The sequence below is a fragment of the Hippocampus comes genome, unplaced genomic scaffold, assembly GCF_001891065.2.
Source record: "Hippocampus comes isolate QL1 unplaced genomic scaffold, H_comes_QL1_v1.1 scaffold110, whole genome shotgun sequence".
In the NCBI taxonomy this organism is placed as follows: Eukaryota; Metazoa; Chordata; class Actinopteri; order Syngnathiformes; family Syngnathidae; genus Hippocampus; species Hippocampus comes.
Genome location: NW_017805498.1, coordinates 1,717,847 through 1,742,135, shown reverse-complemented (window position 1 = coordinate 1,742,135; position 24,289 = coordinate 1,717,847). Strand labels below are relative to the sequence as shown.

At 39.6% G+C, this 24,289-nt stretch overlaps 2 protein-coding genes across 3 annotated transcripts in view; both read left to right on the top strand.

Moving 5' to 3' along the window:
* The window catches only part of LOC109519987 (cytochrome P450 2F2-like), a 10,922-nt gene extending 6,739 nt beyond the window's left edge, over nucleotides 1-4,183 (top strand). For both annotated transcript variants that reach the window (XM_019876897.1, XM_019876896.1), the window contains 4 exons: nucleotides 126-211; nucleotides 949-1,050; nucleotides 3,329-3,470; nucleotides 3,538-4,183. In XM_019876897.1, coding sequence (XP_019732456.1) covers nucleotides 126-211; nucleotides 949-1,050; nucleotides 3,329-3,470; nucleotides 3,538-3,725 — 518 coding nt within the window. In that variant the 3' untranslated portion in view covers nucleotides 3,726-4,183. The remainder of the gene's footprint in view (nucleotides 1-125; nucleotides 212-948; nucleotides 1,051-3,328; nucleotides 3,471-3,537) is intronic.
* Nucleotides 4,184-8,871: 4,688 nt separating this feature from the next.
* On the top strand, nucleotides 8,872-22,979 carry hsf4 (heat shock transcription factor 4). Its single transcript, XM_019876898.1, has 13 exons — nucleotides 8,872-9,357; nucleotides 11,475-11,583; nucleotides 11,683-11,810; nucleotides 11,922-12,046; nucleotides 12,956-13,031; nucleotides 13,614-13,681; nucleotides 15,647-15,746; nucleotides 17,192-17,307; nucleotides 18,481-18,717; nucleotides 18,786-18,906; nucleotides 19,647-19,712; nucleotides 19,880-19,976; nucleotides 22,413-22,979. Exons 1-12 carry the CDS (start codon nucleotides 9,232-9,234, stop codon nucleotides 19,937-19,939), a joined length of 1,332 nt encoding a protein of 443 aa, XP_019732457.1. The 5' UTR covers nucleotides 8,872-9,231; the 3' UTR covers nucleotides 19,940-19,976; nucleotides 22,413-22,979.
* The last annotated feature ends 1,310 nt before the right edge of the window (nucleotides 22,980-24,289 follow it).

The window sequence follows — 24,289 nt, the reverse complement described above, 5'->3', positions numbered from 1 at the left end:
ATATCACCCGATCCCTTTCATGTTATTGAATATTGAATATGGAATTGATTTTCAGCTGCAGTGACTTCCACTTTTTACAAACTTGTTTTTCAACTCACGCATCTTTTTTCTGCTGTATTTGTTAGAGCATTGCCAACAGGAGATTGATGAGGTCTTGAAAGGGAAGGATAAAGCATGTTTTGATGACAGAAACAATATGCCATACGTGCAGGTAAATCTTCCCAGAATAACATCAGTGTTGAAGTTTTATACCGTACTCTGTTTTATACTGTATGCTATAATGATGCAAATTATTTTAATTTTGAGTTAGTTTTTGAAATAAATATTTTCTTTGACATTATGATTATGACATCTGCTTTTGTAAAAGACCAAGCAATATCATAGTAACAGTGAAAAGAAGCAAAGCCAAGGTGCACAATTTGAAATATAGCATTTTTTACAAACTACATTGTGTCAATTTAGTTTTTAGTCTCTGAGTTCCAGTCAAATGGATCATATTTATTTTTTTGAATGCAGGGCTGTAGTAGCCTACCCAAGTCTGAACTCAAGTCCGAGTCTAGAGTCCTCGTGTGTTTTTTGTTTTCTTGCACTTGACTCGGACTCCTTAGCAGTTGACTTGGACTTGTCTCAGACTCTGCCGTTGGACAAAATATTTTGATCAACTGGACCGAGTCCAACTATGTTTTTTATTCCTGAAAATTAGCATCCTCCTTCAAAAGAAACTGAAATAAAGTTTTTCTGATTGTCAAAATGGCCATCTGATTGGTCAGACACTTTTGTTCATGCTTCATACATGCAGATAAATCAAATCAAAACACCTTAAAACCAAACGCAACAGTGATCTTCATATGCTGAACCAATTGTCATTGTGAATAAAATCTTCCAATAGCTAAAAGAGCAGGTGCCAAACTCCCAAGAATTCAGGGTATCTTTCTTTGTTTTTTACAGGCAGTAATCCATGAAGTTCAGAGAATAGCGAACACAGTGCCCCTGAGTGTCTTTCACTGTACGACAAAAAACACAGAGTTGATGGGATATTCTATTCCTAAGGTAAGAGACAGGACAACACACAGGACTCTTTAGCTTCATGAATGCCAGCCCCCCATTTGGGGTGAACTGTTAACAAACGGGAAAACATCTTGAAGCTCCATATTTGTTTTCCTGTGTTAGGCCACCTATTAATTGGCACTTCATGGTATGTGGTCGCATTGTGACGTTTGATGAAATGTGCCTGAAATTGAAAAAGTCTCATAGGTTATCTTATGGTTTTTGCTTTGTTTCTAGTTCATTGACCACAGTTCAATGCTGTCTGCATCATATGCCACCATTTTGTAAAGTTTGATGAAGTCATGACTGTGTTCTAGATAAATTGTGTTTGATCGACTGATAGGTTTGTCTCATTTTATGGGCTAAGGCGGAAGTACTCTATTGATTCAAACGGTGAAAAGTAAACATTATTGCTTCTATCCGCTTTCTCTTTCTGTGCAGTAGTTTCAAGTGATTTTGGATAAAGATGGAAATGTGTTGACTGGTGCCAGTAGTGTGCTACATGGATGGAAAAAAACGCAAGGAAGGAATACTCGAAGAGGAAATTGTGGAGGGCCAGGTTGTAATAGTGATTAGTCAGGGAGAAATTAGAATGCAACAAAAAAAAGGTTGAAGAACAAAAAGGCAGTTGGTCCTGATGACATACCAGTGGAGGTCTGGAAGCATCTACATGGGAACTGTAAAGGAATAAAGTGGATGAGCCACACGGTGGGAAAGGGTGGTGGACTCAGGAGTGAATTGCGTATTTGTGAAGAACGATGTGGTTTCATGTCTAGGACGAGTAACACGGATGCAGGTGGTACTTAAGAGGAAGTCTGGGGTGGCAGGCAAGTACCGGTATGTTCAAATAATACATGACATGTATGAGAGGAAAAGAACAGTGGTGAGTTGTGTTTTAAGTTTGAAATAGGAGTTTGCAGACCGTGAGGTTTACAGATGACGTTGCAGTGAAAACAAATAGCAGATGGAGGAACATTTAGAAAGGTGGAGGCATGCGCTGGAATGGAAAGGAATGAAACTTAGCCTAAATCAAACGGAATATTTGAGTATATATATATACAGTACATGAGTGAGAGAGATAGATGGGGAAGAGTGAGGCTCAAGGGAGAAAAAGAGCCAGATTGGAGGACTTTAAATACTTAAGAGTCAACAGTTAAGAGCAACGGTGAGTGTGGTGAGATGAAATACAGTGGTGAGGCCAACTACCGTATTGGCCCGAATATAAGACGGTGTTTTTTGCATTGAAATCAGACTGAAAATGACATCTACCGAGGCCGTATGTGGCCCACCATGTGAAATGAGTTTGACATTCGGGGTCTAGACATTATACCCATTCATGACGCTAGATGGCGCCAGATATCATTGAAGCGAATGCTGAACTTGACTCCCCAGGCCAAAATGAACCCCTGTCACGAAGAATAAAAATAAAAATAGCGGTAGCATGAAGAAGAAAAAAAATAGAGGTAAGAAAGAAAAGAGAAGAAAATAATAGAAGAGACAACAGAAAATGGAGAAACGTGGGTCGAAGATCGGCCAGGTTAACCAGCAGCTGAGGAGTATTTATGATGTAATTTACGTTTCAAAAATCAGAAGCCATTCATTTACGAATGTGATTGCACTTTAGTTTACATATTTAAATGTTCAGATATTAAGATTTTAATGAGGAACAATAACATGCTTTTTTTTCTCAAATATATTGTTATAATCATTTGTTTTAGATGTACTGTAATTATTTTCTGTATAAAAATTAATTTGGTGTTCAAAAAGTCTTTTTTCAAACTTGAGTCTTGAAAAACAGGGCGTCGTCTTAGAATCAGGGCCGTCTTATATTCGGGCCAATACGGTATAATGTATGAGACAACAAGAAACAGCCGGAAGTGGCGGAAATCAAATTGTTGAGGTTCACTCCCTTTTTTTAACATGTTATGGACCAAACCAGTAACTGAATCACAAGTAATTTATGTTTGTGCAGTGTCTGCACTGTCAATTTGAAATCACGTTTTTGTATAAAACAATGCATTATTTTTTATTTGATTGAAAAGCTGTAGTTTTTGCGTCATTCGATTAATAAGCAAATAAAAACATTCCATGCGATAGCTATTTCCCTCATGGCTTGGCTTGGCAAAAGTAAGAGGGAAAAAAAAGGCATCAGATTTACCATTATTATGCTTTATTTATTAATTCATTTTGATGAGACTTGAACAAAAAATGAATCTTTATTAGCCATCTATCTTCTATACTGCTTTAGTCCCCATATTATTTGGTGTCTTTTATTCCCCAGGGGACAATGATCATCCCAAATTTGACCTCAGTGCTGCATGAGGAAGGCCAGTGGAAATCCCCTCATAAATTCAATCCTGAGAATTTCCTTAATGACCAGGGTGACTTTGTGAAGCCAGAGGCTTTTATGCCTTTCTCAGCAGGTATGCGGGCACCTTTTTGACATGTTGAAACTGCTGTTTACGATTTCTCCCAAATTTGAATGTACAGGTCCTCGCATGTGTCTCGGTGAGGGTTTGGCTCGTATGGAACTCTTCCTCATCACGGTGACTCTGCTGAGGAAGTTCAAGTTCATCTGGCCTGAGGATGCAGGAGAGCCAGACTTTACCCCAGTCTATGGGGTCACGCTCACTCCCAAACCTTATCGCATGAAGATCCAACTAAGGGCAATGCACTGAAGCATAGCGCAGACATAAAAATGAAAGGACAGTAACTATTATTTACTATTGTAGCATAGATAGCTGGTAAGCCCTGGCATGACGCTTCTCTCCTTTATTTTTCAAACATCATGCGGTGAAACTCTGAGCCTGTTTTAACGCTTAACAGTGGCACGAATATGCCAATCGAAACAAACACTTTCCCCTTCCTGATGGCCACATTGCAGAAGAGACAAAGACTGTTGTTCTAAGCATGGAATTGATTTGTCTTTCGTCCTAATTGTGTATGAATGTTTCAATTTATGAAGACATTTACACACATTTGCTCACACATTACTACCTATCAATCTTTAATGTGTTGGTTTCCAGTGTTTATTTCTCATCATTTAAATCCTTAATTGAGATTTAAACCGGTGTTCTTGGGTGGAAAGATGTGATGTTCAGAATGTGCAGATCAGATTACAGAGGGAATGAATAAATTAAGATTACGTCAGAGAGAATAAACCAGGGGTGGGCAATCCCAGTCCTGGAGGGCCGCTATCCTGCATGTTTTCCATCTGTCCCTTCTCCAACACACCTGATTCAAATGATCAGATCATCAGCAAGCTCTGTCGAGGCCTGAACAATTGAATCAGGTGTGTTGCAACAGGGACAGATGGAAAACATGCAGGATAGCGGCCCTCCAGGACTGGGATTGCCCACCCCTGGAATAAACCATTAAAAGCAAGTTAAATGAATGAATCTGAGGACGATGATGGGAGGAGGCGGTGTAACAGATATGACTGAAAAACAAACAAGCAAATTCCTGTCTCCCCCGACATGCTTCAAAATACAAAATACAGACATGGGACTTAAAATGTCTGAAATTGCAGCTGCCCCAGTGTCACCCCAGTGGGCAAAAACCAGGACATCCTTCTAACATTCGGTGAACAGAACTTTTAACACTTCCAGTGAGCACAGGCTGATAATTAGTTTACCAAATCTTTGGTAGATATTTTCCAACGCCTCAGTTACCTTCGTCTTGCAACTCCCACCACAGGAGGACCGGGAAAGATATTTTTTCCCTTGTTTTCAGAAGAATTGCCACGTTCCAAAATAGGACAGTCACTGAGATAGAAGATTAAAATGTCATTGTGGAGTCACTCTGACACCCCCTACCAATTTCCAAATGTGATGCAACATCTTGTCAGTCTTCACCGCACCAGGAAGGAAAATTTTGCTTTCGTAATTTTCTTTTTTGGTTACTCTGACACACCTGCTGAGAAGCTCTGCAATCACATCGCACCGTGACAGACTCCCGGAAAGCGTTCAGCCTGATCAAAGATTTTGCATCTCGCAACAAAGCTGCCTCTGCGCTTCCATAGCTGGCCCCGGCCGGACATGCCATAGTTCCCTTTTATGAGAGCAACCTGACGTGATCTCAATCAGCTACCGTCATTCTGAGCAAAGGAGGACCCCAGGCTCTCATTCTTCCTTTTTTCTTTTTTTTTTCCTTTTTGCAAACTTTAACTCTTTCCTCAACCTCTTTAACCTTTGGTGCTTCAGTGATGAAGAAATTCATTGCGAATCCTCATCATCATCGTGAGCCAAGCAAGACTCACTTTCGACAAAAGTAAGTGCACCTTTGCAATATACTAGGCTTAAATTTGGTGCATATTACATTTAGGAGAATAAGTACCTCCTAAATATCAGCTGTTTTAGATCTAGGCTTCTATATCTTGCACTTATTGTTTTCCCTCCAGTTCACACTCTGCATTTTCTTATCTACATCATGTTATCTAGTTTTTATAACCCTCCATCAATTCCTATGTTATCTGTAGATTATCGGTAGTTAATAAATTCTTTCAATATGAAGAACGGGGTCATGTGTTTTGTGTGTGTGTTGAAATGGTGTGGCATCTGTACAAAGAGTAAACAAACTCCAATGGATGTGCTCTTTAAGGTCCATCCATCCCTCATCCATCCATTCATCCATCCATACACATTACCCATTCATCCATCCATCCATCCATTTTCTTTTTCTTATACGGGAACACCTCGCCAGGAGCATCTCACCTTCTTTTGTTGACCCATAGCTCGTAACCATAGATGTTAGTGGGAATGTAAATCAAGAGCTTCATCTTTTTGGTTCATCGCCTCCTTCACCACAACAGACTGAAACAAGAGTCCCCATCAGGGCAGCTGCTGAATTGATCTGCCTGTTTATTGACCTCTCTATTCTTCCCTCATTTGTGAACAAGTCTCCAACATACTTGAAGTTCTCCACTTGGGCAGATTCTCATCCCCAACCTGCCTGAGGACCATGGTCTCAGATTTGGAGGTGCTTGTTTTTCATCCCAACTGCTTCACACCCAGCAGTGAGTGTTTTGTGGCTTGATGACACCAATAGAGCCATTCCATCCCTCCATCCATCCATATTCCGATCCGCTTTATCCTCACAAGGGTGGCGGGGGGTGCTGGAGCCTATCCCAGCTGTCTTCGGGCAGTAGGCGGGGTATACCCTGAACCGGTTGCCAGCCAATCGCAGGGCCAAAGCCATTCCATCATTTGCAAAAATCTGAGATCTTGTGGCCACCTAACCGGTCCCGCTCTACACCTTCGCTCTTGTAACTCTAAAATGTTATCTTCTAAGCAAAATATATAAGAGTTCTCAAGTCATAAATTGTAAAGGACGTGCAATCTTATTCCCTTTTGTTGCATGTTGTACAAAAAGACTATTACTACTTATAGAAAGATAATAGAATTGATGTTAAAAGGTGAAAAGTCCATGAGCCGCCATGAGTATGTGTAGAATAATAGTTAAAAAGAGGATTTGAGATTTTGCTTCATTGGTCTCATCCTGCAGACTCCACTGAGTACTATCGGCCTCCACTTCTGTTTATCACAAAGATCAGGCCTTTTTAGATGTCAGTGTGAACTTTACCCAGACCAATTAGCCAGTGTGGTGTGACAGAGAAAACCATAGAGAAATCACACGCAAAGAAATGCACATTAAACCAATATACTGTTTAAAAAAAGTCTTTATAATATTGTACCATCTACAGTAACTATATACAGTACAGGTTTGGTAGTCGTCAAATCCATTGACTCATTGTAGTCTGCCTCCATTGCCCAGAGCAAAGAAACAAGTGATAGGTGTGAGTTTAAAGAAAGTGTCACCTGTTAGATTAACGTGGTTCGTGCAGTTGTTTCTGCTGTGAGAAGCAATGACTGATCCCTGGTCCAAAGTACTTGCTCCAACTTTCTCTGACTTACACTGATAATTATCTTTCCTTTTCAGGATTTCTTGCTATACTTATCTTGGTTTCTCTGTCCTCCAGTTGCACTGGACTTCTCCCGGAAATTGACAATAGATCATGATTGTGTGGACGACTGTGCTACAAAAGAAGATGCCAGAGTGAAGCGGTGCACAGTGCTACACTTCTTGAGCTATGGTGGGTGGAGGGGAGGTTGGAAGATGGGGTCGAGGGGTGGGGGCGGGGGTCCTTGCTCATGGTCACCAGTAGTCAGTAGTATCTCTTCGACAACGAGTTACCATTTTGTTGGTCCGCACCAGAATTCGGACTACTTTCTGTTTTAACTTATGATGTTGAAATGTAAACGCTTATGTTCAAATGTGAAACCGATCATATTAATTAAATTTAGAACATCACATACCTGTAAATTATCATATTAAAACAGGTTAAGTTTCATGTCCAGTTCAGGTCACAGGCAGGGTTCATTTTGTTTCATATAGACCAAAGTTACTTGCTGTGCAACTCGGCTGCTCTGCTATACTCCTGTAAAAGAGATTAAAAAAGATTTAAGATTTCAAAAGGTGATACACATAACTAGGTAGGAACGTAGAACGCCTTTTCGGCTCAGCTCCTTTTTAACCACAACAGAAAAATACAAAGTCAGCATCACAGCAAATGCTGCACCAATCCGCCTGTTGATCTCACGCTCCATTCTGCCCTCACTTGTGAAAAAGACCCCAAGATACTCGAACTCCTCCATTAGGGGCAGGATCTCATTCTCAACCTGGAGAGGGTATTCCACCAAGGTCTCATATTGGGAGGTGCTGTTTTTCATCCAAACCACTTCACAGACAGCTGCAAACTGCTCCACTGAAAGTCGGGGATCATGGCTTGAAGAAGACAACATCACCACATCATTTGCAAAGAGCAGAGATGCAATACTGAGGCAACAAAACCAGGCCCCCTATACTTTGACTTCGAGGAGTACAGTACAGGTATTTGCGACTCGATTTTGCATTGTCGTCTGGTAAATTCTGGTGTTATAGTGCCTCTTAGAGGCTGAAACCGAGTGATACAGTTTTAAAATCCACTCACAGTAGAGAAATGGCAATAGCCATAATAATTTACACTCTGACGTTTGATGTCAAGTTGTCAGTAAGATCCAAATCATTTGGATCTTACTGACAACTTGAATACATTTGGACCAAATGTATTCATGTTCACCTTTACCCAAAATTATAAACTGCCTGAAGAGACTACATATGAAATACACCACCCGCTACCCATCGATTCCTTGTACACTTGTATCAAACACTGTTAATGATATTGACAACTAAAAATGAATGTTTCAACTCAAACATTTCTATATTTGAGTTTACACATTCCTTTTTAGTCCCACTTCTGTAGAGCCAGCCCAGAACCCAAATGTGACTCAATCAGAAATTGAATATGATGTATTATGTTTTCTTCACTCCATCCACAACACTGAGGCATGTTTGAACATCTCATCAGCACAAAGTGTCATACAACTATGCTGACATACACACTATGAGGGGACTGGAATTTGGTGGATTAACTAAAATTTTATTTGAAAGCTGATTGTTTTAGTCCCTATGTTGTCCACAGGGGGCCAAAGAATGTGTGTGTGTGTGTGTGTGTGTGTGTGTGTGTGTGTGTGTGTGTGTGTGTGTGTGTGTGTGTGTGTGTGTGTATGTTTGTTTTGTGTGTGTGTGCGCGCGTGCGTGCGTGCATGTTTGTTTTGTGTGTGTGTGTGTGTGTGTGTGTGTGTGTGTGTGTGTGTGTGTGTGTGTGTGTGTGTGCTCGCTTGCGCATATGGGTGTTAGGGATGGGTTTGAATGGTCTGGGTGCTGACAAGGTCCATGTGTGATGACATTCAGTTGAATGACGGTGGGGCAGAGAGAGGACAGAAAGATCAAAGGCATTTGAAAACCCCTACAAAGAGATTAATACAGATATTTAAAGAATATTTGATAAAGCAGTCAAGACAAGCGAAGGTAAATACAAAACTGGACATGACATAAACAAGGTGAGCTTGTGCTTGACAGGCATGGAATCAAATAGACTGCGGCCAGTTTGGGAATATCAGTAACGGATTTCCACAAGTGGATTTCTCCAACATGGAATAGTGTGGGGACTTGGAAGACACACATAGACACACACACACACACACACACACACACACGCACACACACACGCATACACTGTATACAGGCCTTCCTTCCTCTGGTTTCCTGTCGTGACCGGCGGCTGTGGCAGTGGAGCGAGTCAGTATGCAGGAGTCTCCAGGTGCTTTGGGTGTAGATGGCAGCTACACCAGCAATGTTCCGGCTTTCCTCACCAAATTGTGGACTCTAGTGGAGGATCCGGATACCAACCACCTAATTTGCTGGAGCGCTGTAAGTAGCCTAAAATCATCTCCCGGACACTCGTAAACAAGGGCTCAATTTACTCTGTACTTCAAAAGCCTTGCTTTTGACATACAGTTAAATAGGTTCCCATAATACCATGTCATACTAAAACTGAAATGTAATGTGTCAGCTTTGGACGACCCAAATGAATAGGTGTCAAGTACACAGGGCATTTTTTTTTCATTCTAATCAAGGAACAACAACAGCACACGCATATGTTAATGTACAATTCATACAAATGTCTTTGTATTAAAATAAAAATGTCTTGCTAACACCTTTTATCGTTCATTTACAGGTTAGCTATAAGCCAGTGCAGCGAGTCATTAGGCTATATATTAATTATAACAAAGAAAAACTCATTTAGTAATTTTAGAATTTCCACAATAAAAGCCACAAAGAACTCATGATCATGCTATGCCATATCATAGGGTTGGATACTTTATTTTTTGTAATGACTGATCTTTCCTGCGAATTTGCAGGATTGAAAATGAAGTCAGCAGTCATTATTTTTTTTTCTTGTCAGTTTGCTCCCTGTGACATATTTTATATCTTTACACTGTAATAGTACCACTAATACTACTAATACAATATAGAAAAAAGGCAATGTATATTTGCTGGCGACAGGCTGAATCCTCATGCCTTCGAAATCATCACTTTTCAGAAAACCCCAAAAATGGCACGTTTGTTCAACATTACTTCGCCAAAGACAGCAAACCATTTTCAACACTTTGGCGAATAATTTGCAAAAATAACACGCACACATATGGACTGACCAAAATTATAGATTTGTGAAAAACTATGACATTTACAAAAATTGTGACAGAGACTGTTTTGCGAATATGAGAAAGAAAGAAAAAAGTATTGTTTAGAAAATGCCATATGCAAAAAAACAAGAAACCCTGGATGAAAACCGGTCATGTGTACTGTCTCTGTCACGTCCATCGTTCTCAAAGCCGTGCATTTGTAAGACCTCGATCTTGAACAAATTCGTTTTGCATGATAAATACAAAGCAAAACAATTAACTTCATGCAATTTTTTTTAGTGAGCTGGTTGGAGCGTCTGTCTGCTGGTTGCCTTGAGGACAACCATTTTTGTCATTTTAATGGCATAGATAGGGTAGTGTGATGTTATAGTGGTCAAGACAGCTGCCTCACAGTCATGTGATGCATTTTCCTCTGACATCCTAACCATACATTTTGTGTTTCAGTTCTTCTCAGTTGATTTGGTTCATTTCTCAAAAATGACTTGTCCAATTGTCATATTATTATGTCACTTGAGCACCTGAAAAAAAGCTATTTCTCATTTCTTTGAACAAGTCGCAAATACTTTGGCACATCCATGTAAATAATAGAGTCCAATTCTCTGCTGTGTTCGACATTATCGTTTGCTTGTGTCAGGTTGGTCAAAAGTTTTCTGAAATTGCTCATCGCAAGTGAAGATAATTGTTGTGATGTGGATGACATTTTGTGACCTATAAGAAATAGGAAGACTGCACTTATTCGTAGAGGGCTGCAAGTACAATTTTCCGTTAGGATATTGTCCCATGTCCACAATTCGACTTAAAATATTTGTTTTTCTTTGTGCAGTGTTGTTATTGGCTTTCTGAATCCCAATGAGGGTGATTGTAGACAACTTACAGTGCAAACAGTAAAACACTGCGTCAGGTAGAATCCTCCTTCCAAAATCATCACTTTTCAGGAGACGTGCCGGGAACCAATCATGCGTACAGTCATGTCCAAAACCTCTGAGTCATTCGGCATTTTTTTCTGAATACAGTACTTTGGAAAAAAAATGTACTGAAGCCGCGATAAATAAAGTGTGATATAGCGAGGGATCACAGTAGATAGATAGATAGATAGATAGATAGATAGATAGATAGATAGATAGATAGATAGATAGATAGATAGATAGATAGATAGATAGATAGATAGATAGATAGATAGATAGATAGATAGATAGATAGATAGACAGATAGATAGATAACATGCATCTTTAAAATATCCTTTGAGTGTAGATGTGATACTGCATATGAAGTGACTCCATTGGACACAAGTTCTGAATGAGAAAAGTTAATAACAGTAATTACTGCATTTGTCTGTTTCAGACTGGGACCAGTTTCCATGTGTTCGACCAGGGTCGCTTTGCTAAGGAAGTTCTACCAAAGTATTTTAAACACAATAATATGGCAAGCTTTGTCCGACAGCTCAACATGTGTGAGTCTTCTTTTATGCTCATTTCATCTCCGCTTTCCCCCCCCCCCCCCCCACTTTTCTTCCTAATGCATTGGTGTTCTGCTTTGCCCGCATGTCTAGACGGCTTTCGAAAAGTTGTAAATATTGAGCAAAGCGGTCTGGTCAAGCCTGAGAGAGATGATACAGAGTTCCAACATCTGTACTTCCTTCAGGGACATGAACATATGCTGGAACACATCAAAAGGAAGGTATTGTATGGACATCAAATATTTACAGAACAAAGAATCATGTGCCCCCCCCCCCAAAAAAAAAAACAAAACAAAAAAAACCTCAGTGTCACAGAAAGACCATGTGTGCAGGTATCAATAGTGAAGAGCGAAGAGACCAAAGTTCGCCAAGAGGACCTCAGTAAACTACTTTATGAAGTTCAGCTCCTGAGAACACAGCAGGACAACATGGAGTGTCAGATGCAGGACATGAAGCAGTGAGTAGACAGGTTCAGTGTGCTCCTCATGATCCTGGAACAGGGCTAGCAGACTAATACAGAAAACAGAAGCAAATTCATGAAGAGCTAAAATTCTGTTACAGATTAAAAAATGATATTGCATAAGGATGTCAGACAGACTTTTCAATTAGGATTTCATTTAAAAAAAATCTTTATTCTCTAAATACAGGCGTTCAAAATATGCATGCTTGAAAAAAAACTGTTGCAATGTTGTAATGTCAACTTGTACAATGACAGAGCTGTTTTTTTTTTTAAATCTCTGGAGGCTATTGTTGTTCAATTGCTGCCGTGTGTTCTTTGTGTGCTGCCGCTTCTTTGTACTCAGCATTGTTCGTTCATGAGAGCAGAGAATGTTCACCTGCTCACCTGACTGGCACACACACACATGCACGCACGCACGCACGCACGCACATACACACACACAGTGATCACTTCTGTGCATCCACATGCATACAGTTAAAAAGTATTTGAAGCCACATTTGAATAAACTAGGTTACTTTTCATACCTCAATAGCCTGAGCTATTGATAAGAACATTCAACAGAATTAAAAATGCCCACGGGAACACAGAATGATTATTTCACAAAACTCTGTTTGGATGGCGCCACAAACAACAAATGTGCAGTACTATAAAACAATTTGATCACTTGAGACATAACGAACAGATGACACAAAAATGTTAACAGCAATCTTACCATTAACGTAAACAGTTTTGGATGCCATGCAAGAACACAAAGAAGAGAAATACGAACACAATAGTTGGGCTGTGTAGAACGCTGTATCATTTCATCACTGCAGAAAAAGTTATTTTTTCTTGCATTCATTGAAATGAATACAAACTATGTTTCCTTGAGCTTGTGATCATACCTTTTTCTTGTACTGTTTGAAGGCAGAATGAGGTTCTGTGGAGAGAGGTGATTTCACTGAGACAGAACCACACACAGCAACAGAAGGTCATGAACAAGGTCAGTCCATATGATAAGAAGAATAGGACTACAGTACTCATATTAATAGGCAGTTGATGAAATATCCTTGATTGACAATTGTGCCAGTGTTATTTCAGTCACAAAGAAGACACGTGCACAAAGCAGTTGACCATATTTGCCTTCATCATCATCCTTTTTTTTTCCGAAGAATGCACATTTTCTTCAAGCTGCCATAATCAACAAACACTTCCACACATAATCAGCTATTATGCCCAATGCTGATACTTGAAATATTATTTCTTTATCATTCAGATGTTCTTTTTTTATTGATCATTAATAGAAACATGGAATGAAGGACACATACTTCTTATGAATAGCAATTGTATTTGACTCATGCAAACATATACTGTACATACATTAAATGTAATTTTCCACAACACCTTTCCCTTAGCCAGTCCCATGACATATAATTGTGTGTGTGTTTGTGTGTGTGTGTGAGAGAGAGAGAGAGAAAAAGAGAGAGAGAGAGAGAGAGAGAGAGAGAGAGAGAGAGAGAGAGAGAGAGATTGAAAGCTTAGAGAGGGTTGCTGATTCATGCTGTGCCTTTTCTCTCTTTGCCAGCTAATTCAGTTTCTGTTCAGCCAGATGCAGTCCAACACACCCGGCACTGTAAGCCTGAAGAGAAAGCTGTGAGTACGCACGCATGCACGCACATACATACATACATACATTCATACATACATATACACACACACACACACACACACACACACACTCACCCATGCACACTCACGCACACACAAACACATGGGGTACCTATCAACAAAAGTGAGACAAATGGGGCCACAGTAGGGCAGAAGGAAGGGCTGGCTCAGCTGACAAACTGAACCATCAGGCTGTGTGAATGGCGACAAGTGCTGAATCAGTCGCACACACGCATGCACACGCACACACAGATGGAAGGCAAAGTAGAGTGCATGACCCTGCTACAGCCAATGTATGTAAAATGCTGGTTCAGCCTTGCAGTGGGAAAGGCCCGTTCTCACACAAAGGTGACAAGAGAACAGACATTTCAGGGTCAGCATGCCACCTGGCAAAGTTGCAATGATGTCTCATGCTTTACCATGAGCTGGCAACATGATTTGGGAGATCACGGTTATATCCGATGATAAATACATAAATACAACAGTTTCAGTATAAGCACAACTCCAGACCACAGTAGGATTTAATTTAAAAAATATATTATTTTTAAATATTACATTTCATACACAAGGCAACCCAATGTGCTTCACACAAGCAAGAAAACAGTACCTACAATCTTTTAGAAACACAACAGTTAATGACATTCAGAGACAAAGCACAGAAAAACTAAAGTACCGGTAGCTTACAAAAATGACTAAAAGAACATATTGACCACATTTCAACACATTAACGGTAAATGACAAAAAACATTTTTCAGTAAAGAAATAAGAGTGGGTTTCTGAAAGAAAAAATACTTGGGACAAGGCATGGAGAAAAAAAGCAAAGTTTTAACTTGATGTTAAAAGCATTTACACTTGGGGCTGACTTCACTTGTGCTGGTAGCTTATTCCATTTGTTTACAGCACAACTTTACAAAAAAAAATTAAGCTTTTTACTTTGAACTCTGGGCTCCACAAACTGACCCAAGTCAGCAGATGTCAGAGCTCCTAATGGGTACATTCAATCAGCAAAGTTTCAAGACCCAATTCATTCATTGATTTATAAACTGGTAGCAGAATTTTAAAATCTATTCTACAGCACGGATACGTTTCTGCTTGTCTGCCTGGAGCATGCAATCCTTCAGTCAGGACATGTTTTTCTGCTGATAAAGGTTATTTTAGCGATTGATTTGATATGAATGCTGAAAGTCAGGTGTGAGTTTATCAGCACCCCAAGATTTCAGACTTGGTCTTTAGGATCTAAAAACAATGACTGCATGTGTTTTCTAACAGCACTCCCCTCTTCTTTATTGCCAAAAACAATGACCTCAGTTTTGTTTCGGTTGAGGTGAAGGAAATGTCGATTCAACCAGTTGCTCTCGATAGTGACACAGTGCGTTAATTGAACTGCTGTCATTTGGGGATATTGATTAATTATAGCTGTGAGTCATCAACATTGGCGCCTTGAAGCATTTGACCCAAAGGCAACATATACAGACTGAACAACAGGGGTCTGAGGACTGCCCCTTGAGGGACTCCAACATGTCATGGCCATTCAATCAAATTCAAAACTTCCAATGGTCACAAAGTAACTAATTTCCCCCAAGTAGGACTTGAACCATTTCAGGACTGTTTCATTTAATCCCACCCATGCTTCCAACTGGTTTAACAGTACCGGTATATTATGATCAATTGTGTCAAATGCTGCACAGAGATCCAATAGAACTAGCACAGACACCTTTCCTGTGTCAGTGTTCAATCTTTTGTCATCTAGTACTTTAAGGACGTTACTCAATACTCTACAGTCCAAATAACTGACTGACTAACTGACCAGTCATTTAAAACAAACAACCAAACAAATATACAAACAACCAAACTAACTAACTAAGTAACTTACCCCAAAAAAAAGATTTTCAGCATACTGACACTGCTCTGAGTCAGATGTTTAACATTGAAACCTCATTGTCTGTTCAGGCCACTGATGTTGGATGATGGCTCCATTAGCCCCCCTGCCTCCAAGTTCAGCCATACTAACCCAATGGAGCAAATACAAGAGCCCTTCTACATACAATCGGTGAGAGAAAATTCAAATTGTACACAATGCATTTTATGCAGCTGCCCTATATTTACAGATTCCTTATATTCATGAACAAAATTCAATGTGCTGGGATAAATAGCAACCTGAATAGCAAGATACTATATTGACACATATTATGGTGATGGTAATAATATTCTTTGACTATTAATACGTACTCCGGTATTCGTTTACAAAGGTCTCCACACTTCCTGAGAGGCAAACAACCCCTTTTTTCTGGCATTTCCTTTTATATGCTTTAATGATGATGAAGATAGCGCACTATTTGAGTGCACTCCATTTACCATTGAACATTTTGAGAATTACATTATTCATTTGTTGGATTATGGCGCATTTTTACAAAAAGCGCAAAATGTGAATTCATCCTAACACCATTCGCTGATGTAAACACGAATAGCGATTTTGAGTGTAAGTGCAAGCTCTTTTACACACACACACACACACACACACACACACACACACACACACACACACACACACACACACACACACACACACACACACACACACGCGGACGCATAAAATTACAAAATTTGGCCGTCATCCGTCAGCGGCCTGGGCGCCACATATCGCTAGTCCGTCCCCCCACCCAAAACAAAAAAAAAAAAATACACAAACAAACAATCAAAAAAACCACATCATAGTCCAACAGATGAAAAGCCAATGTGATTAAAATGGTAAATGGAATGCATCACCTAACAGTGCAGCTTCATTTTAAGGCCCTGATCAAAGAGCTTTCCACAGACATAACACTCACATATACAGTATTTCCCATACACTTATTTGCTAATCTAGCGAATTGAAGTTTATAAAACATCTTACCTTAACCAGTGTGTGTGTGTGTGTGTGTGTGTGTGTGCGCGCGCGCACGCGTTACTCTGTTTCATTAACAAAAGGGATTTGAATGAAAGAATTATTATTTTTAGTGGCATCAAACTGATGTAACCAATTAGTATGTAATTGTATGGTTTCCAAATTTCTGACCGTGCTTTGAAGTTACTTTGCATCCAACACTAACCACTGATTTACATGAAAGATGAATTGTACACACCATCATGGAAAAATTCAACAAATCCTACGTTTTCTATCAAGGCATGTATGCTGCAGCTGGTATGTGATATCAACACTAGATGGAAGCAGTGCTTAGTGAGAGATACTGTCAGGTGTGAGCACCTTCATGTTGTAACTTTGCCTGAGGAAAAAAAACATCACTATTCTTTCCTCTGTGATCTCTTCACAAGGGTTCTTCAATTTCTGCACAGATGTGTTTTCTCTGAGTTGTTTCTTGTTTTTCAGGGATGGGTAGTTTAGACCGGGGAAGAGGTTGTTGATCACATTGACCTGTGGACTTATGAATCGCTGAGACCTTTTTACGTGCATTCTGTACTGTAAATTCACTTGACTTTATTGCTCTTCTTTTTCAGCCATCCAGTGATACTGCTTCGTGTTCTACCACTGCGCTAACAGGTGGACCGATCATATCGGATGTAACAGACATGTCTCAAGCCAGCATGCTACAAATGCAGCCTGAAGAGACCAGGTGAGTGAAGTTGATATAAGTAGTAGGATATTTCTCAACATGAATTCCTGTCATCCTACTCAACATGACTCACAAACTCCCAACAAATGGATAAGAGCTGTTTGAAATTGCTAAAAAGGGTAACACACCTGCTAAAAACAAACAAACAAACAAAAACTTGGAAGGTGATTGTTTAGGTTCTTTATTTATTTTATCCCCATAACATCTCACTGCATGCCACTGGTATGTTGGCACTGTAGGCATAACGTTTGCTATCCACAGAAATTGTTCAAGGAGTGCTGTTTCTTCAGGATGGCACATGCATACGTGGCGTTGGCCAGAAATGTTGCTGTGTCTCCCAGCACAGTGGAAGTAGGAGAATGTGGAGGAAATACCAAAATACAGGCCAGAATTGCATGAATGGTCGAAGTGTACAGTAAAACTACTATAACTAGGTAGCAGTACCGCCCTCTGCTGCATTGTGCAAGGATGAACAGGAGGCAAGAGGAAAATTGGCACCCAACTGGCCACTTGTGTGCATGTTTTTGCCCAAAAATCTCGATAGAAGCAGGTTCACTGAGGGCCTGGCATGCATATGCATAGCTTCTGCTCATAGCTTGGCAATATACAGTCAAAGGAGCGTTTGCCAGAGAACACCACAACTGTCGGATTGGCCATTGGAGCCCTGCTCTCTTTAAAGATCAACCTCACACTGAGACAGTCAGACATATTTGAGACATGCGAGAGAATCTGCAGATCACTGTGGAAAATGTTCTGGTGATTGTAACAGCCTCCAGAATGACAGGTCTGGCCTTGGACCAGTCTATGATTCATATATAAATATGAAATAAATATAGTATTGTATGACTGAAATGTATGTATGTATGTAAGTATGTATGTATGTATGTATGTATGTATGTATGTATGTATGTATGTATGTATGTATGTATGTATGTATGTATGTATGTATGTATGTACGTATTTTTTTCATTTGTCAGTTAATTTATTGAGGGTTGGTCATTTACAACTTAAATGGGACATGGCCTTTTATTACCAACACTTACAGGATCGGTCGTGATGCTTTGTGATTGACTCTCATTTTGACAGTTGTAGCAAGCCTTAAAAAAAAAAAAATAAATAAATAAAAAAGTATACACAGACCACTTTGTATGTAATTTCCCTCATTTTTTTAAGTCGTAGGGAAAAGTGCCTGATGCTGATCAAAGAAGAGCCTGTGAGTCCAGGAGTGAGAGCAGGAGTGAAAGGAGGCAGTGTTGGCGGAGGAGACACTCTGGCATTGACCTCCTCCTGTGAGGTGTGCACCTCAGAACCTCCTGTCCTTCCTGTCGCAATGGTGCAATCTGTTTTGGAGGGGAGAGGCTCATCCACCTCAGTGACAGAGAGGAGGATTAAGAGATCTACGATAGAAAGGTACGTGCCCCCATCCAGTTGATGTTTATGCACACACAACTTGTCACGGTGTGTATTTGTGCCTGCAGAGTGGAGTGTGCTTCTGATGCAGTGGAAAATATGGATATGAGCTTGGAGGAGTTGCAGCAGCTGATACTCAGGAGCCATCAACAGAGTAACATGGATCCAGGGACCAGTACTGTTATGGACGTAAGCACACACAGGCATGCACACACATTGATAGTGGCTGTAAATAGTCTTCACACCCCTTTTCAAATACCAGATTATTGTCATCTCGAGAAATGAGACCTATAATTTGTACAACTCAATTGTGTGTTTTTCATTATGTTTTTTTGTTGTTGTTGTTTTAGAGAGGGGAAGTAAAAATGAACAACTGATATAATGAGGTTGACCTTTTTGTAACCGAGATGTGACTGTGTTCAGCATTCACTAATTTCATTCAAATTTGTGTTAAATAGAAGACAGCAAGTACCCGTCACCATTTAAAGAGCCTTTGATGAATCCAAAATACATTTCAGATGCTCTAGTACGCTTTCACCTACATTTCTTTAGCTTTCTTGGAGAAGCCTGACATTTCTGTTCTAACACTGACTGCTATTTGGAACTGTTCATAATTCGCTTTATCTTGAGTGAGGCCAAAAAAACTCCCAAAACATTATGATGGCCCTGCCATGCTTCAAAGTAGGATTTCTATGTCAAAATTGTCAATTGAGTTGGACATGTTATCGGATACGGAAATATGTATTTCCACATCAATGGTGGAAAAGGTTTTGAAATAATTTATTTGAACATGGGGATGTAGACTTCTTCTATCCATTGCGTAACTGTACAATTCTAAAATAACCACTGCACTTACACAGTATTCGGCCTCTCACTATTCCCTGCCCTGCAAACCAGATATGTTGCCACAGCTTTTGTCTCTTTTGCAGCCCTTCAATGTAAACCTTCCACTGACTGAATGGAGCTTCAATGAGATGGAGTCCAGCCTCAAATCAGTAAGTTGAATGTGCATTTTGTCCATCCTTATTCCTCTACAATAAAATGTTTCCTTCTAGGTGTTAGCTATTTTGTCCATTTCATTAACTTCCCAAGTCAGCTTTTCCATGTCAGAGTGAGCATTAAAATCACTCACATTGCGGTGCATGTGTCTGTCACTTCACAGTATGTCTTCCAAAACCAAGAACCTGAGGCTTTTCCAGCATCAACTTGTGAGAAACAGTGATCAGTTTGTGAGTGAGTGGTCCTTTTTGAAATGGAAGGTAATAATCTTGCCACAGAATCACATCAGGATTTTGACTGTTGGGATATATTTGTTTTAAAAAAAATCTTCCATGTTTATTCAAATACAGTGCAATATGATATTGTTGCTGATGACAAACTCATGACGATTCAGATATTTTAACACAATTAGATTGTGTTCGCTTGCATGGCCTGTGTAACAGCAGCCATTTATTATAGCATCATGATAAAAACATTTCTCTATTGGCTGCCAACTTTGTCTTTTAAAACATGCAGTTAGTCTTCAGACCAAGCGTATCACCCTTTCATTTGGTTATAATAGCACAACAAAGGCAAGGACTGATACGGTCCTTTTATCTTCCATGCTTGCAAAAGTATACTAACAGCAACCATCATAGGACTCCACATTTTCATTTGAATTTTTTAATGGATGCCGGGAAGATCGAGACATGGCCCGGAGACTTTTTTTGCTCCACTCCCACGATTCTTACTCTTAGATTCTTGGCCAGCGGCTAGGGTTTGAGGCGGACTCGGCCTAGCCCATGTGACAATGCGTGACTCCACCGTCTTTAGTGATCGATTTTACATGATTGCTGAAAGTCAGGTCTGGTTTCAACTAGATATGTGTGCCAGAATGCAGATCGACAGGAAAATGCAGAGCCAGGAAAAAGGTAACGACGCAACGGCCGAGCGTAATTGTTGTTGCTGTATTTTCATAACGCACATTGCGACTACTTTACATAATGAATGTAGAGTTTTGCGGAGCTGATAGACAGTAAAGGTACATTTTCGCTGAACAGGGCTAATTGAGTCATGCAGTGGAACGTCAGTCAAACTGGCAAATAAACTGAATTACGCAAATGAAAAAAAAATCACCTTGCTACCTATCCTTAAAAGTTGATAGGACCTCAAATGGCTTGTATCCGTCATAAGAAGCCATGATTACATCAGCTCGTCCTTGTTTGAACAAATTCTGGACAGATTCTCTTTTGTTTCAAACAGTGGCTGTGAGTGCATGTTCGCTTCCAATGCGCAAAATCTGTTAAACGTGTATATATATATATATATATATATATATATATAATAACTTTAAATAACCTTCGGACAAGACAGCACTTACTTTGCTCCATACTTACCCGATTTCTTTAGATTGTGTGATGTTATCCTTGCTCAGTTTTATGATATTATTTGCAGATATTATGATTAATATTAAAGTTACATACTATCTGGCGGAATGGCTGACATATCACTTTGACCCGGTTCAGCAATCATCTGCTACAGAATTGAAAAGAGAAAGAAAATAACATTAATATTCATTTCAGTAATTCCGAAGAATTTATGGCTCCCATGGAATCTTGTATGAAACGGTTCAAATGCCTGTAATTGCCGACATTAATGTATTGTCCTTTCTCACTTGCCGTACAGTGATGCAAATCTGTAATCAAGGACTGTAAAAGTCGCCCGATGGACCAAAACTGTGATCGATGGTCATCAAAATTTATGTTAATATCATTACTTAATGCTCACATCAACCTCTGAAGATGACCGACCAAGTATTATGGATTTTAGGATGCTTTCTTCTTCATAGAGGAGCTCACCACAAAGTTTGTGTCACTTCACGAAAGAAAGGCGTTGTCCATAAAACACAAAACACACGTTTTGCTACATGAAACAATATCACACTTTGAAAAAATGTCCAGGACTCTTGCGTCCAAACATTGATGAATTTATTGTGTATACTGCTGCGTACCAAACCTTATTTTCAGTCACGCCATGCTTAGCTGCTGCAGATAAGAGTGGCCATCAATCAAACAAAAATGACATCACTGTTTCTTTATATTTTTAATGCCTTAGTGATAAGTAACTCTGCATTAGTATTTCACAACACAAAAGTAGCTACTATGATGAAATAAAATAATAAATAAAACTTTACTTTTAGAAATCCATGCCACAAATGGGGGGAGGAGGAATAAAAAACTTGGTGGCCAACTTTCTTAAATGGATTGAGTGTTAGTGAAATGGGTGTCCGTAGGTACTTTGTTATGTCCTCTGAATGTACACTAGGTGGCAGTGTTGCTAAAAAAAAACACGAGATGAAAAAGGTTGTGCTGTTTCAGAAAATACAGTGTTTGGCCTTGTTATTTTGTCTCAGGCACCACATACTTAACCCGATTAGGGACAATTAAAGGGATGGACGAAAACCCACTTGCACCCTTGCTTAGTCCTTTGTAATAAAACTCACTTTGTCCTCTGTCCCAAAAATGGACATCCGTCCCAAATACTTTAAAACTGAAAACAAAGCAGAAATGTGACGTCTACGGTTATCAGACAGCAACAATATACTACTAAATCATCTTTTTAATTGTAAAAATATGTCATCCTTTCAGTGGCAACTTTTTCAGTAAAATCTCTTGCTTTGCTTTGTGTGGACCTAATAATTATACTTTTCTCTATAGGCCACAGACACATCTCACATCCCTGCATGAATTTGATCCTACAGGCTGGCCAAGCTCTGAATTATATTTGCCTTCTTTGCATAAGTTTTATTATGAAATGCAGAAATGATCATATTTGTAACAATAATGTCTTTTTTCTTGAATGGATTGCTTCAAGTATATCAGGACTCTTTTACCAGCTAGGTGCACACAGTGCATGCTTGGCTTGAGCACTTTAGTCTTTCTGTGAGAGGGAATTCCTACTTATGGAAGTGACTTTTACCTCTTAGAATCATATTATTACTAATGTACAAGTGAACATTGTGATTATCTGAGTGTGAGAAAACAGGGTGTGAGAGCGTCACTGTGTTTTTTTCTGTATGATTTTTTTTTTGTGTGTGAAAAAAAGATGTAGGAGCAATCACTATAATTTTGTGTGTTAATCTTAATGAAGGTGGCATGGTGATCGACTGGTTAGCACGTCGGTCTCACAGAGCAGAGGCACAGGGTTCAATACTGGCTCCGGCCTTCCTGTGTGGAGTTTGCATTTTCTCCCCGTGCCCGCGTGGGTTTTCTCCAGGTACTCCGGTTTCCTCCCACATTCCAAAAACATGCATGACAGGTTAACGGAACATTCTAAATTGTCCCGAGGTGTGATTGTGAATGCAAATGGTTGTTCGTCTCTGTGTGCCCTGCGATTGGCTGGCAACCAGTTTCAGGCGTCCCCCGCCTACTGCCCAAAGAGAGCTGGGGTAGGCTCCAGCATGCCCGCGACCCTTGTGAGGATAAGCGGATCAGAAAATGGATGAATGGATGGATGGATGAATGGATGGATGAATCTTAATGAAAGGCAAGTTGTCTTTAGTACAATAGAAGACTCTTCAGTGAACATATGGAATCAAGCCACTTTAAAATCTATTCAGAAACAGTTCTAAGTCTCGGTAGGACATACTGTAGGAGGTTTAATATCAAGCCCATATGCTGTACATGTGTAGGACAGACGGGTAGGTCGGGTAATTTTGTCTATTTACATGTTTGGTTTCAAGGACAATCACTGATAGACTTTTCAATTTGATCAAAACAACAGCAACACTGCATTTTTGCACAAACTACATACACGATGCAATATTTTGTTATTTTATAAATACTGGCATTCTACACTTGCTTGATTAAAGTCCATATGGACCATCATGACAACAAACATATCAGTTATTTAGACACTGCCTTTCCTAGTTTCCAAATTTCCTCCTGTGTTTTAATATGGGTTCAGTGAGGTGGTTTCTTGAGCATTTCATCATTTATATATCTATAAATTGAAGTCGTGCAGATTTATTCTTTGGAATAAAAACAAAAACTCTAATTTACTCATATGTAATGTCGTTCAGTTCAAAACAGCAACACTGCATCGATTGATATTTTATAGTTTTAGTGCTAGTATACTTGAGCAGAAGTTCTTAAAAGATCATATGAATTGTGCAATACTGTACAGAATGCAATATTTGGATGACCATAGGAATGTAGGAAAGAGCAACTGTGAGTGGTGAAGTGGAACACACCAAAGTAAGATGCACAGCAGAATGAGAATGACTGCCTGTCTAAAAACCCTCAAAGCAGGAGGAACGTGACCTGGAGGAGGATTTCATTTGGCATCCTGTTGTGGATCAGAAATCGGGCATCCATTTACTTTAAAATATGGTGAACATTTCACTGATGGAACTTTTACTACTGATGAACTATATTATGCCTTATAATTGATCAGTGTATCATTTGTTTCCATTTGGACCTGATGTCACGAAAATGGAAGTCCACTCAAGTTGACAAATTACTAGAAAAAAAAGAGTAAAAGAGAAAACATGTGCCTTCTGCTTTGAGGACCGTAGATATTTGTGAAGTCGACC

Coding starts and splice junctions, on each gene's coding strand:
- hsf4 (XM_019876898.1), top strand. CDS start 9,232: ATGCAGGAGTCTCCAGGTGCTTTGGGTGTAGATGGCAGCTACACCAGC. Junction 9,358..11,474: donor ACCTAATTTGCTGGAGCGCT/GTAAGTAGCCTA, acceptor TGTCTGTTTCAG/ACTGGGACCAGTTTCCATGT. Junction 18,718..18,785: donor AAGAGATCTACGATAGAAAG/GTACGTGCCCCC, acceptor TTGTGCCTGCAG/AGTGGAGTGTGCTTCTGATG.